The 12,583-nt window shown below is 38.1% G+C and overlaps 1 protein-coding gene across 2 annotated transcripts in view; it reads right to left on the reverse strand.

Moving 5' to 3' along the window:
* PRUNE2 (prune homolog 2 with BCH domain) overlaps window positions 1-12,583 on the reverse strand; it is a gene marked incomplete at both ends in the record, with an annotated part of 141,551 nt that overhangs the window by 10,750 nt on the left and 118,218 nt on the right. For both annotated transcript variants that reach the window (XM_082337584.1, XM_082337583.1), the window contains 2 exons: window positions 3,491-3,593; window positions 8,764-8,940. In XM_082337584.1, the coding sequence (XP_082193710.1) occupies window positions 3,491-3,593; window positions 8,764-8,940 (280 nt within the window). The remainder of the gene's footprint in view (window positions 1-3,490; window positions 3,594-8,763; window positions 8,941-12,583) is intronic.

Here is a 12,583-nt window from a genome sequence, read left to right on the forward strand (position 1 = left end):
TTATGACAAGATGGTGTTTTCTTTTCTGTTAAACCAAAGCAAACATTTAGCACTGGTCGCCATGCTACCTGTAGATGTATAACTAGAAAACTACAATCTTATCTGCCTCTTCAGAAATATGTGGTTTCCTTACAAAGACACAGTTTCATAGTGAGCTGTCAAATCTCACAGGTGACTTTGGTTTTGCTTAAAAGGGCATTAAATCATGAGATTTTGCAAGGGAGAGCATGGTAGGACCATGTGAAGTTCCAGGAACTTCTGAAATTAACTCTTGAAACACTTCTTGTCATTATTAATTGTCATGTTTGTTCCATGCAAAAATAATAAGGCTCAGGAGAAGACACTTGTCTATAATTCTTGTGATCTTCACACTACTGCTACTGAGTCTGTGACTGCCAACTACAAACACTTTGAATCTTAAGGCTAATAAAAACTCGTCCATCACCCTGCCTTCTGACGGGACAGAGCACTCCATGGCATCACTTCATTTTGTGAGCAAAACACTCCAAACACTCATTAAATTTCTCATCTCAGCAATGATAATTCAGACAGAACAGTGCTCTTCGGGCCAAACTCACCCCACCTAGAAGAACACAGTACTCAGTCAAATGAAAGGGTAGCTTTAAATTCTTGTCCGGCACTATATATCCAGATGCTCCGTTCAGTAGTCCCTACCTCACTTGGGAGGTGTTCATCACAAGAATGTTCAAATTGTTCTCTCTACTCCAGCCCCAAGGCATGTCTATGTAAAAACTACAGTGAAAAATCACAACTCACACCTTAAAAACCAAATGCCTGAGTGCGCTCACTACAAAAGGCAGCTCTATCTGTGAGCATAATGGCCCCTTTCACAGGTGTACGGGAATGACTCACGGTCTAATCTGACTCTTAAATTCCTTAAGATGCAGTTTCTTTAAAAGAACGGTACAAAATCTAGTTCTCACCAAAGAGAGTGATATTTTACCTGGGCATAAAGTAGGCGGCCATTAACTGACCAGTTCCATGCATTTGATAAATCCCATCTAAATCACTACTCACTCAATGCTTTTCACTGCTGTCTTTCTCACCTTGCAGTTATGCATTCCCTGCTTTTGCCTGACATTTGTAAAGGCTCATGTTTAACAGTGAAATATCAAAGTGAGGGATTGTATGGACATTCTGATGCAAAAAGCATAATTTAACTGAATCTACTAACTATTTGACAGGTTATGAAATTAGCCCTTCCAATAGGGCACATCATCTAGTGCTTCAAAGTCATTTAGACACTGAAACATACAGAAAAGTGTGTATAAGTACCTGTCATGCATACTTCTCATCAGGAATAAGAAGAGTACTATGACAAAAAGGAATCTCTGCTAGTTTTTTAGTAAGATCTCGCTTTATCTCATATACTTTCACTCAACAGCTCTTATTCACTGTGGGCTGAATTAGAACATTTACCATTTTAGGGATGCTGAGCTCTTTTGCAAACCTTACCTAACTGGTGATTTCTTATTATTTGGTAATAATAGTAATTTCTTTATTATTTGAAAAGATGGACAAAATTTTTCTCATTGACTAGAACAATTCTCTCACTCTGAAAGCAAAAAGTGCTGGTTTTGATTTTCAAAGTGTAGTTTTTCAAGTAGTGATTCTTTTAAAAAACGTTTAATCTCTAGACAATATCAGACAGCCACAAAAGAAACAGCAGAATTTTCTGTGTCGTTCTGCATCATCTAGAAGAGGTGCCGTAGAAGATGCTGTCTTAAGAGTTTTGGCTCAAACCCAACTCTTCAAAGACAGTTTTACAGGATTAGTGAAAGTAACAAATAGGAACAAGGTAATTGGAAATGTGAAGGGAATCCAGAAGGAAAAGTAACTGCAAAACTCAGGAACAATTGAGGAGAGCTGTTAATCAGAAACTAGAAGCGGCTTATACACTGCAAGTGCATGATTATCTATCAGAAACATGCTGTATAAAAAAATGAGAAGAGATCTAGTGATTTGCAGGTCTCTCCAGACCCCTATATAATTCAATAGGAAAGAATTCGCAAATATTAAAATCTATCAGTTATTGGATATGTTGTAAACTGTCACACTCCCTCTATTTCAATGCAATTAATAGGCCTGCAACTGAAAGAAAGGGGTGATCTGACTTTCCTTTTTCTTGTTGTCTTACAGACAACTAACAGTCTACAAGCCTTAAAATAAGCTGAAGGTTCACAGTCAACCTGAACTCTCTCTTATACTACCACCCCAGAAAAAGGCAGTGAGTTATAGAATTTACTTTGGCAATATCCTCAGGTGATATGGAAAAGTCTCAAGGCTTGAAAAGGCTTTCTCTGCAAAGTTCATTTACCACCAGCTCTATCTATGAACAAGGGTCTTGGGTGAAGAAAGAACAACTATTTAATGCCAATAACAGTTACTCTCAGCTTTGTACCCTAGTTATCAAGTTAAAACCACTGTAGTAATTCATTCCTTCTAAATCACTGGGCACTGTGTAAATCAGTTACTGTAGATGACACGGGTGTCTTAGAGGCTCTACCAGACAAATGCTAGCAGTTGGTCTGACCTGGAACTAAAGCACTCAGTCTTGTTTTTCCCATGTAGACACAATGTTGAAGGCACTGGCTGTCACCACACGCATCTTCAAGGACTGGAGTTTTAAGGAGACTGGGTCTGTGCTCTTGGTGCCTCGTAAGCTACAAATGGCAAAGGTCAGGCATCTGCTGGCTTTAGAAATGACTTACTGGGTTTTAGCATAGAAAATGCTGGAATGATCGATTTTTTAACAACTGTAAGTGGAAGTAGCTGGAGGCACTTCAGGCGAGTGCTGCCTTCACAATTTTTGGCTGTCAAGCCAAGCTGCTACTAGGAATAATTTTCCTGTCATAAATTTGGGTTCATGTGGCCAATTCCGTGTCCTGCCCAGCTGGCCCCTGCCACTTATAACTGAATCAGAGGCAGCTGGAGTCAGGAAAATACTTAGAGGTGTTTGTGTCAGCAACTGTCATTTATCCTGTATTTTTAAAATGAGTGTCACAAAATGGTCCTGTGACTCCTAAACACAGCCACAGTATATATTAAAAATATGATATACAGTGACACATCATGATAATATATAATAAGCAATGAACAGTGAAAACCAGTCTGGTGGCCTAAGTCCCTGCTGGTTGTTCTCAGCAAGGGCTGGAAATCACTACTGAAACGGTGCAATGATTGTAGGCCCAAGAAGCTGAAGATACTGCATTCCTTGACATTTAGGGAGGTACTACAGTCAGATTTGGTCCCTATAAATACGCCTTACTTTGGGAGGGTGAGTAGGTAAAGAATACCAAAATAATACTCCACTGAGCAGTTTATCTAAAACTGCTATTTTCCTTGTCATTCAGATCACTCCCGTTCTAGTGATCAAAATTACCTCTTAATTAAAGACAGGTTATCTCTCACTTCATAATTATGAGTACTAACTCAAAAGACTGTATCACATTGCTCACATATCACTCACAGGAAAAGATTTTCCATGACATAGTTGTAATCAGTTCGACTGCTGTCTGGCAAGAAGCATGCTGCAAATACAATGATAGCATTCAGACCATCACCATAGTATCCTGTGGAAAAAACGAAAAGACATTTTTATCTTTGTCAAAGGCTTTTAACAAGACAAATTTAAAAGAGAAATCTCAGAGTCCTGGAATAGAGCTACTATGTCTATTGCTGAAGAGGACTGAAAATGTACTAACTATCATCAAGTGATAAAGTAGGATAATCAGTTGTGTTGAATTCCCGAAAAACACACTTAGCAGAACTATTAGTAAACTTTCTATAAAGACCAGCAAAAAACCCTTGTAAGTAATACAATCTCATCTGAACTCCTGGTTCATTACATCTTGACAGCAATCGTGTGCTGAATGCTCACCTCAGACTAAGGGGCTCAAGAAAATATCCTACATTTGTTATCCTTCATCTTTTGAATGATGTTTCACAAAGTCTCACAATCCAATCTCAGTTGGCTTGCGCAGCTCCAATGGCTTCAGCATATTACAATTATGACTGCACCCCACTATACCTTAAAAGCTCCTGGGGATCAGTTAAATCCTTTGCTGCGAATTTTGTATAAAATACTTTTTTACCTTGGACACTCCAGTTGTCCAATAGTGGCATTCTCTGGGCTGCATCACTGCCTAACGATAGCTGTAAACCGTCAAAGCTGCAGCACTACTGTTCTGGGGTCCAGGACAGTTGCTTGTTACCCAAAAGGAATAATTTTTTTTTTCACGATGGATTAATGCTGGTTAATCTTCTCCACAATCCTTTGCAGCTGCTATGGATTTCTGTATTGCTAATAATAAATACAAAATACTCCTGCATTTCAGTTGAAAGTTTCATTTAAAAGATACCTGCAATCAGGAGGCAATTTATAAAGATGCTGTAGAAATGGTTGTAGGTAGATAGCACTAATGACGCACAGAGATAGAAACTGGATATACCCAGAGAATGACTTGAAAGCCTTTCAAAACAGGCTAGGAGAAAGTAACTATGAGGGAGAGATGATAATGTTTGTGAAGGAAACCCTGAACAGGAATAGGAAAACATTCCTGACAAAATTAAAGGATAATACCAACACCTATACAACACTTTCATAAGGAGATTTTAAGACTTTTACAGTGCTTTTCGGATACTAGAGAGCAGTATCAAAGCCTAACTCAAATGCTTGTAGAACTTGCATTGTAGCCAGCCAAGCAAAGCAAAATTCTCTATGGAAAGACAGAAATAATACACAATCCATGTGTGCTAACCAGGGAAGAGTGAGTTTGTTTTCTCTTTTCTCACTCGACACCTAAGCTGAGTCTCAGCTAGCTGAAATAAGGAGACGATGTTTGTGTCAAGGAAGTAATTTCTCACACGGCTTTGTAGATATCTTCAAAGAATCCAGAATCCCTGACAAAATGGGTGCTTCAAGGCACTTGCGCATGAAGTCTTCCATGTCAAGAAGAACCACAGCTGATTAATCTCAACACTATCCCAGTCATAAGGACACACACAGAGGGACTCTCCATTTAGGGCTCTCAGCTGTCCTTAAAGGACAGAAAAACACCACTGGTTTCCCAGTTATAAAGGGGAGAAAAGAAGGATAAGTCTCTGAGAGAAAAATGTGCATGTCAGAAGTAAGTCTCTTGCCTGGAGCCAGATTGTTTCAAATCAAGGCTTGGCAAAGCAACCTGCTGAAGGATTATCTTGGACTTTTTTCTTTCTGGATTTGATTTGGTAGATTTGACTAAATATAATGTATTGGATAAGATGATAATACATATTGTTGATGGTAACACCAAAATCAAGTTGGGAATGCTAGCTAGCCTAGACCTCATCCACTGAAGAATCATTTGGACACTGCAGGAAGCTTTCTGTCCTTAGCCTTAACTCCATCCTTCTATGATCTTGGCATCCTTTGTCTTCCCAGCACTGTGAAGTAGCTTATTTTCTGGCTCTCAGAGGCCAAAGGCCAGCTAATCTACAGCTGGGCTTCCAGAGCTAGAGAAGCCGCTGTACAATTGCAGCCCAGCATATGTCCACTGTCTTCTCCAGTCCCACAGTGCAGTGTTGCTCTCCATCCTGTTGGAGGACATGGACAGGCAGAAAAGCTTGGGATTAGGGTTTGAGTTCAAGCCAAAGGGCAATGTGGATATAACCAATTTAAACCATGTGACATGGCATGGTGTGTCATAGCTCCAGCTCATGTCAGGATCCAGTAAACGTGAACAGCATATCTATAGATATAGATATGGATGATTTACTTTGGTGTCCCAGTGAAGATGTCAAGATCAAATTCAAAGAGTAGCATTGCATTCTCTAGCAAGGGAGAATGGGACACAAGGAGGGGGAATAAACTCCAGTCCTGTTTTCAGCACTTTCAACTTTTAAGAGTTTGACATGAAGGAATATACCAGTCTTCTCAAAAGAAACAAAGAGAAAAGAACTCCACCTCCCATACTCATCATTTAATACAATTCTCTGTTATGTTTTCATCTTCTCAATAGACCCACATTCTTTCAAAGAGACAGTACTCATTTCACCTATCCTATCTTAGCTCTTCCCTCACCTAAATCATTATGGAATAAAGCTGTATTTTTACCCCCTCAGCTTTACAAATAGGGAGGAAACTTCCTTCCTTCCATAAATTTAAAAATCCTTAAAAGACTTTCAGGACAATTTATATCAATCTGTCCAGCTGGCTCAGGAGTTTGGCAGTGAGAGCACATTGTGGCAGGTGTGCACACTAAATTACACAGCACAGTTTGCAGTTCATGTAAAGCAAAATGATTATGTGCAATGCCACCTAACAGCACACAGAAGAAAAACCCACAGATAAATCAAAGTCACTTTTTCTTACACATGCTTGTAGACAAGGAATGTTCACCCAAGGGAGAAGTTTTTTTTAATTCAGCACTAGAAGCCAGTAAAAGCCATTTGGCCAAATTCTCAGTCAGCCTATGCAAAGCAACAGATCTCTAAGAAATTTCTCCATCAACATATGTCGAAGGCAATCTCACACGGAGACTGCCAAGTCTACTCCCCCCTTTCCTATTTTTAGAATCTAAACTCCTAGATTCTGCATTTGGTGTTATCTGTCATTTAGCAGGGAGGAATGATCACTGAATCAAGAGATGCTTGACCTGACTTCCAGTTAACTAATTTTAGCCAGAATCTGTTCTTAATCTTGAGGTTAAAGGAAAGATCCCTGGCCCTCTAAAGCACTCGAAAGATATTAAAGTACTGCCAAAGGGAACATCATACAGAATAGGCCTAGCTGCCATAACGTAGAAGCTGTTCAAGCTGTCCGAAGTTTTTCCCACGACCCATGCATCAAAGTAATTTTGTTTCCACATCGGTGGCAGACATCAGTCTGTCACTTCATAAACACAGAATTTAATCCAGTCCTTCACTCGCTGTGATATGGCTAGATTTCAGGCAAAATTTCCAATTTAGCCAGTGGTGGGCTGAAACTTATTGTTACATCTCACACAGTTTCTTTTACAATGGCTAAGTTACTGAGCAGCACCCATTCAAAAGTAAAGGAAACATAATGTTCTTTATCTTAGATTTGAGTGATCTAAGAAAACAAGATATCAGACATGTAAAATTTTAATCCTGATTATTTCACACTGAGCACTGAGCTGAATGACCTAGACTCCCATCGATAACTGTGCATTATTATGTACTTCATAGTTGCCATCAGAGATGTCTGCCACTGGAACTAGGCCTTGTTCAACAGTCAACCAGTGCTCAATTAAGAACTACTTCTCCAGTCACTAAAATGGACTGGTATTTATTTCTCATAAAAGCTAGTATAAATGTATACATCAGCATATAGTAGGAACTGTGTGTGACAGTTTTCACCACAAATGTACCTAGACTCGTTTACAGCATACAAAAAACATATAAATAAACACCATTAGCAAGGCCTCAAAATATTTTATGTTTGTTTCCTAAATTATGCCATCTGTGTCTGTTTGCTAAACTGTGTCTGAGGTGACATCACATTCATAAATCTTTGATGGTGTTGTTATAGTGGGAAAATGCTTGGAGGCTTAAACATCTTTATTAATTCCGACTAAACCTTCTGCACACTGACCACTGTGAACATCTGTAGGCTAGCATTTATCTGCTTTTAATGTAAATGTGCAAATTTGAGGACCACATCCTCAGGTAATATAATTAACCACTACTTATTTATGTCACTTTTACCAGATAGAGATTCAACACTGAAAGTATACTGGAAACAATGGTTTACCTTTAAATGATGTTACAAATGAGCAACACTGTGACAGAAGCATCCTCATATAGACTCACAAATCTTACCTCTGAGATGCTGAGTTACCTGTCTCAGTTTCTGCAGGAATAGAACAACTCATCCTCACTTACTACCTTACTTAACAGTTGGCAAATTGTGTACCCCAAACATATAAAATCCAAAGATAATCTAAACCTGAGACATGGAGGAAAAGGCACTTAGAAAGCTTTGTTTCATTTTCTTTCTTCAGTATCTGTAGTAATATTTATCCATTTGAATTAATTTGTACAGAAGTGTGCTAGTAAGACCAGAACTACAAAATCTCTGAGGAGGTCAGGGAGCAGATGAGCAAAGGAAACAATATAGCAAGCACATGAGGTCATTTTCCTACTTTAAATGTTTTCACTGATATGCTATTTGATAATCATTAACATATTACGTGAAAAAAAATCATAAAACTGTTGCTGGTGAAATGCTGTCTGCTGACAACTATAAATAGCAGCAAAAATAACTTAAAGGGCTTAGCCAGACAAATGGAAATACCAGGGGAAACTGTATTTTTTTTCTTTTGCCACTCTACTTGTTTAGATCTGTGCACCCACATACATCATTCAGCAAATCACAGAGCAAAAGTTTCCTCATGCAAAAGTTTTTGCCAAAATCCACAGAATAAAATTTTCAAAATTTTTTTCTGTAGGACAAATTTCTTTTTACTTACTCTAAGACAGTTTTAGCCTACAATGACCAGATTGTTACTGACACATGTATGTCAATCTATTTGTTGCTCCTGAAATTGCTTTGTATTTAAAATACTCATTAGTCATTGCCACACTGAATTGAAAGCCAGGCTGATTTCAGCCATGGCTGAAAAATAAACTCTCTCTCCCCTTGCCAGTATGATAACTGAACTAAAATAGAAATAAATCGTGCTCAATAAAGCATGGATTTTTTTACATCAAGCTAAAAAAATGCATTCAGTGTTTTCCTACCTCCATGTGAAATGACCTTTTTGTAAGGTTCAATGACTTTCATATCAATTCTTTGTTCTTGTTCTCCAATAACCACCGTTCTCCATAACCTGTTGTCCTCTCGCTCCTCTTCAGCAGTGTACTCTGGAATTGATTCAGACTCCTCCTGGGAAGCATCCTTAGTAGCAGTCTGCTCCTCTGAAAAATAAAATTGTATATATTACATCTTCCTGTAAAAGCTCTAAATATTTTCTCTGTTACATACATTTGAAATGGATGACTGAAATCAACTGGATTTTTACAGCACTATCCTGGATCTGCACTGGTATAAATAAGAGCAGAATTTGATTGTCTAACAGTCAGTAAATGAGAAGTTTCCATTTTTATAAACTTTTCGTCATTATGAACATAAAAAGAACAGCAGCACTTATCACTATGCAGAATACCACCAAAGGATTTTTGCATTTTTGCATCCAGTTAGTAAAACTGATCAGCTGCTCACTACAGGTACTGCACTGCGGGTCTTTAAAAATCTTTGTGTTGCAGGTATGAGAACTACACTAAAAAGCAAAGTAGGGAACTAAAAGTGAACACAGCGATGCTTCTTGTCTAGAGAGGAATTACCACAGAGCTACAGCTTCTCAACTTTTTCCCAGTTTGTCTTCAATCTCTTCACATCTAGCATCAGCAAACATGAAGAATGCCCATCTTCCTCTGCTTCAGTCATGAGATAATGCTGACTCCTCATATAAGCACAGTATTCGTCTCCCCCAGGGCCTTTCGGTTGAGGTTAAATACCAGTTCCCTCCCAGATGTGAAGTACAGAGCAGCCAGGTAATCTGGCCTGTTTGTATCAGCACCCATGAGAGAACAGGTACATGTAGTCCACAGACACAATGATGACAATAAATAAAACCGCATGGCTGACAACAGACTATGAAGTCTCATAGCACAGCCTCTCTGCTGGATACTCTTAGATTCAGAAAAGCTGTGAAGTAATTAACAAAATTTACATTTCCATTGCACATTGACAAGATGGTTCTTAACAAGGAATTTAACTGCATTCCAGTTTTTCAAACTTAATGGCTGGTTACAGAGAAAGTGACATGAAAAGTCATTCTGTCCACAGCTGGAATTATTTAATTTTCTTCTTTAGTCATTGTTACAACATACTTCTTTTTCCATGGGAAAAAAAATCCCTCTTTTGTACTATTATTCTTGCTGAAGCACCTTTGCCTTGTGGCTGTGTGCATATTATTAATTTATCTTCATAGTAGAGATTCTGTACATTTTATGCATTACACATATTTGGACTAAACAAATAAAATCAACTGTTCTGTTTAAAGTATTATTGTGGCTCTGCAGTCATAAGTAAGAGTACAATTTGATCATGTAAGTCCATCAGTGAGGTAACATCAGTAAATGAAGATACAGTGAGATACATAATGACATACATGTGTGTACATACAAAGCTGATCAGACATCTTACTTGAAAATACCAAAGAGATCTATGAGAGTTAAGAATAAACTAAAAGAAGTTATATTAAATGACAAGAAGAGGTAAAGAACATGATGTTTCATAGAAGTCCTCAAACCCTTCTATGTATTGGTTTGTCTTCGGATGCCTCTTCGATTAATACTGCTTCTTGAACTACTCACACAAATGGAAGTATATGATCCTTAAAACACACCAGTTTATCATAAGAATTAAATCAATTATCTTTACGAAATCAGGAATAAGATAGTATACTGTGTGTATACCACATATGTCTACACACATAGAACCTATGGGCGAATACACATACAAGTACTGACTATTAATTTGTAAAACTGATTTCTGCATTAAAACCTATGAATAATTCCACCAAATTTGTTAGGAATATCAAGTTCCCCAAAACACAAAAAAAAGCTTTGAACTTTTTTGAAAATATGTATTAGGTTGAGCACACATTTGTTGTTACAGTAGGACTAATGAAGTCTGAATTTCTACTGCTGCCTGCCTTGTATTTTCTGTACCTAATACAAAGCACTATTAGGGAATAATACTGGTGGAAGGTCCTCCTCCCTGAGCTAGATTCTTCCATGTGCAACAAAAGCTGAGTCTATCAGCAGTTCTTTTCTTTACCTAATTCCTGCCTTCTGGCATCTTGCAAGAAAGCACTAATATGTCACCTCCTACCTCACTGCCTAACCAGCCATTGAGTTAAAAATGTATTCAGGTAAAATTGTATTAATGGTGGAAACAAGGATGGGAGACCAGGAAATGCGTACACTTGCACATATAATGTGACAACATAAGCCTTTTTTTCTTAGGAGGTGCAAATAAAGGGAGTTTGAGGAGATCTAAGGTTGGGAAGAAGAACAGACTGCAAAAGGTGATTTTTTTCAAGTATACTATTTCAAATTGGTTTATCAGTTTCTGGTCAGTAGATTATATATTGTGGAACTGAAGTATGTATTCATGCCTTCTCAGGGTACAATGCTCATGACGTTTAATAATGTACTTAGCATTCAGTTTTGAAATACCACATATTCTGTGACATTGGGAACAAGTTTACAAAATGCATAGCCTCGCTCCCTCCAAATGTAGATATCTTAATGCAATTTTGTATGATGTTAATTTTATAAAGGTACTATGGGAAACAATATGAAAACTACATGCATGCAGTCAAGCTATGCAAACTTTGACAGGCCTTCACAGGGTGATCCTTTCCTTTAAGGATATAGGGTCCCCCACGGGACACTATTATGTAGCTATTGTGTGCTTTCAGAATAGATAGACGGGATTATGAGAACAGCCTAGGAAAACTATCTAGTCAGCTGGTTCCTCAGAGTGTAGAAAGAGCATGGCTGAGGGAGAGACCTGTAGCTGGCAGAACAGCTTTAGTGAAACGAGGCTGGGCTAAGTAATTGGCAGACTAATGCTGAAATTGTATTTGGGTTTTGATTTTTTTTTGTTGCTGAAACGCAAATGATGAAAAACTATGAAAAGAGACCCTGATAAAACTTATGATGCTGGGACTGGCCAAATTAATTATTTTTGGATAGAAATGGTGCTAGATCACCTCTTCCTGACAAAGTAACTATGCTTTACTGACTGGAGTGTTGATTTTGCAGAGAAAGATGTACCAGTGTGAAATTCAGAAAGGAAATAAATATCTGCAGACAAATAACAATCAGTCTTTTACTTTCCAAAATAATGCTGATTTGGGGTGAGGCCTTCACCTATATGCACATAGGGTTTTCAGAAATGCAATTTTTATGTCATCTAATGTAATAATAATCAAAAGCTCATCTCAGAAACAAGAGCAGGTTCTGAAAGAGAATGTTTAAATGTAAAGTATTAGTGACAAAAAAAACCCTGTGAAACCGATGATCAACCAATCCCTAAACAAGTCAGGTGCTAGTTTAAGACAAGTACTTCAGTATTTCCACTCTCATCTATTTACTTGCACACTGCAGTTGTGATGATTCTTCTTTATCACTCTTGAATGCATGGGTTACAGTAGTTCTTGTATTACAGAGCCATCAGTTTTCCAGCAATGAGGTGGATCCCAAATCATTACAACAGTCTTGCTTTTCTCAGTTGCCTTTTATAGTTCAAACGGACCTTCAGCAGTCTGAGCGTGACAAGCTAGAAATCGCTGTTCTCTACAGTCTCAACAGCTACATCTTCTCAGTATTTACTTCCCTGGGTTTGGCACAACAGTCTAGAAACACTGATCTGTAGGACATTATGAGTGCTGGTAACAGCAGAGTGTACACTGGTTAACAGTAGAGTGACAGAAGTACAAAGATAACAAAGGCTGTTTACCATGCAAATAAACCATTCTGCACTAGT

This window comes from Platalea leucorodia, assembly GCF_965183815.1.
Source record: "Platalea leucorodia genome assembly, chromosome: Z".
Taxonomy (NCBI): domain Eukaryota; kingdom Metazoa; phylum Chordata; class Aves; order Pelecaniformes; family Threskiornithidae; genus Platalea; species Platalea leucorodia.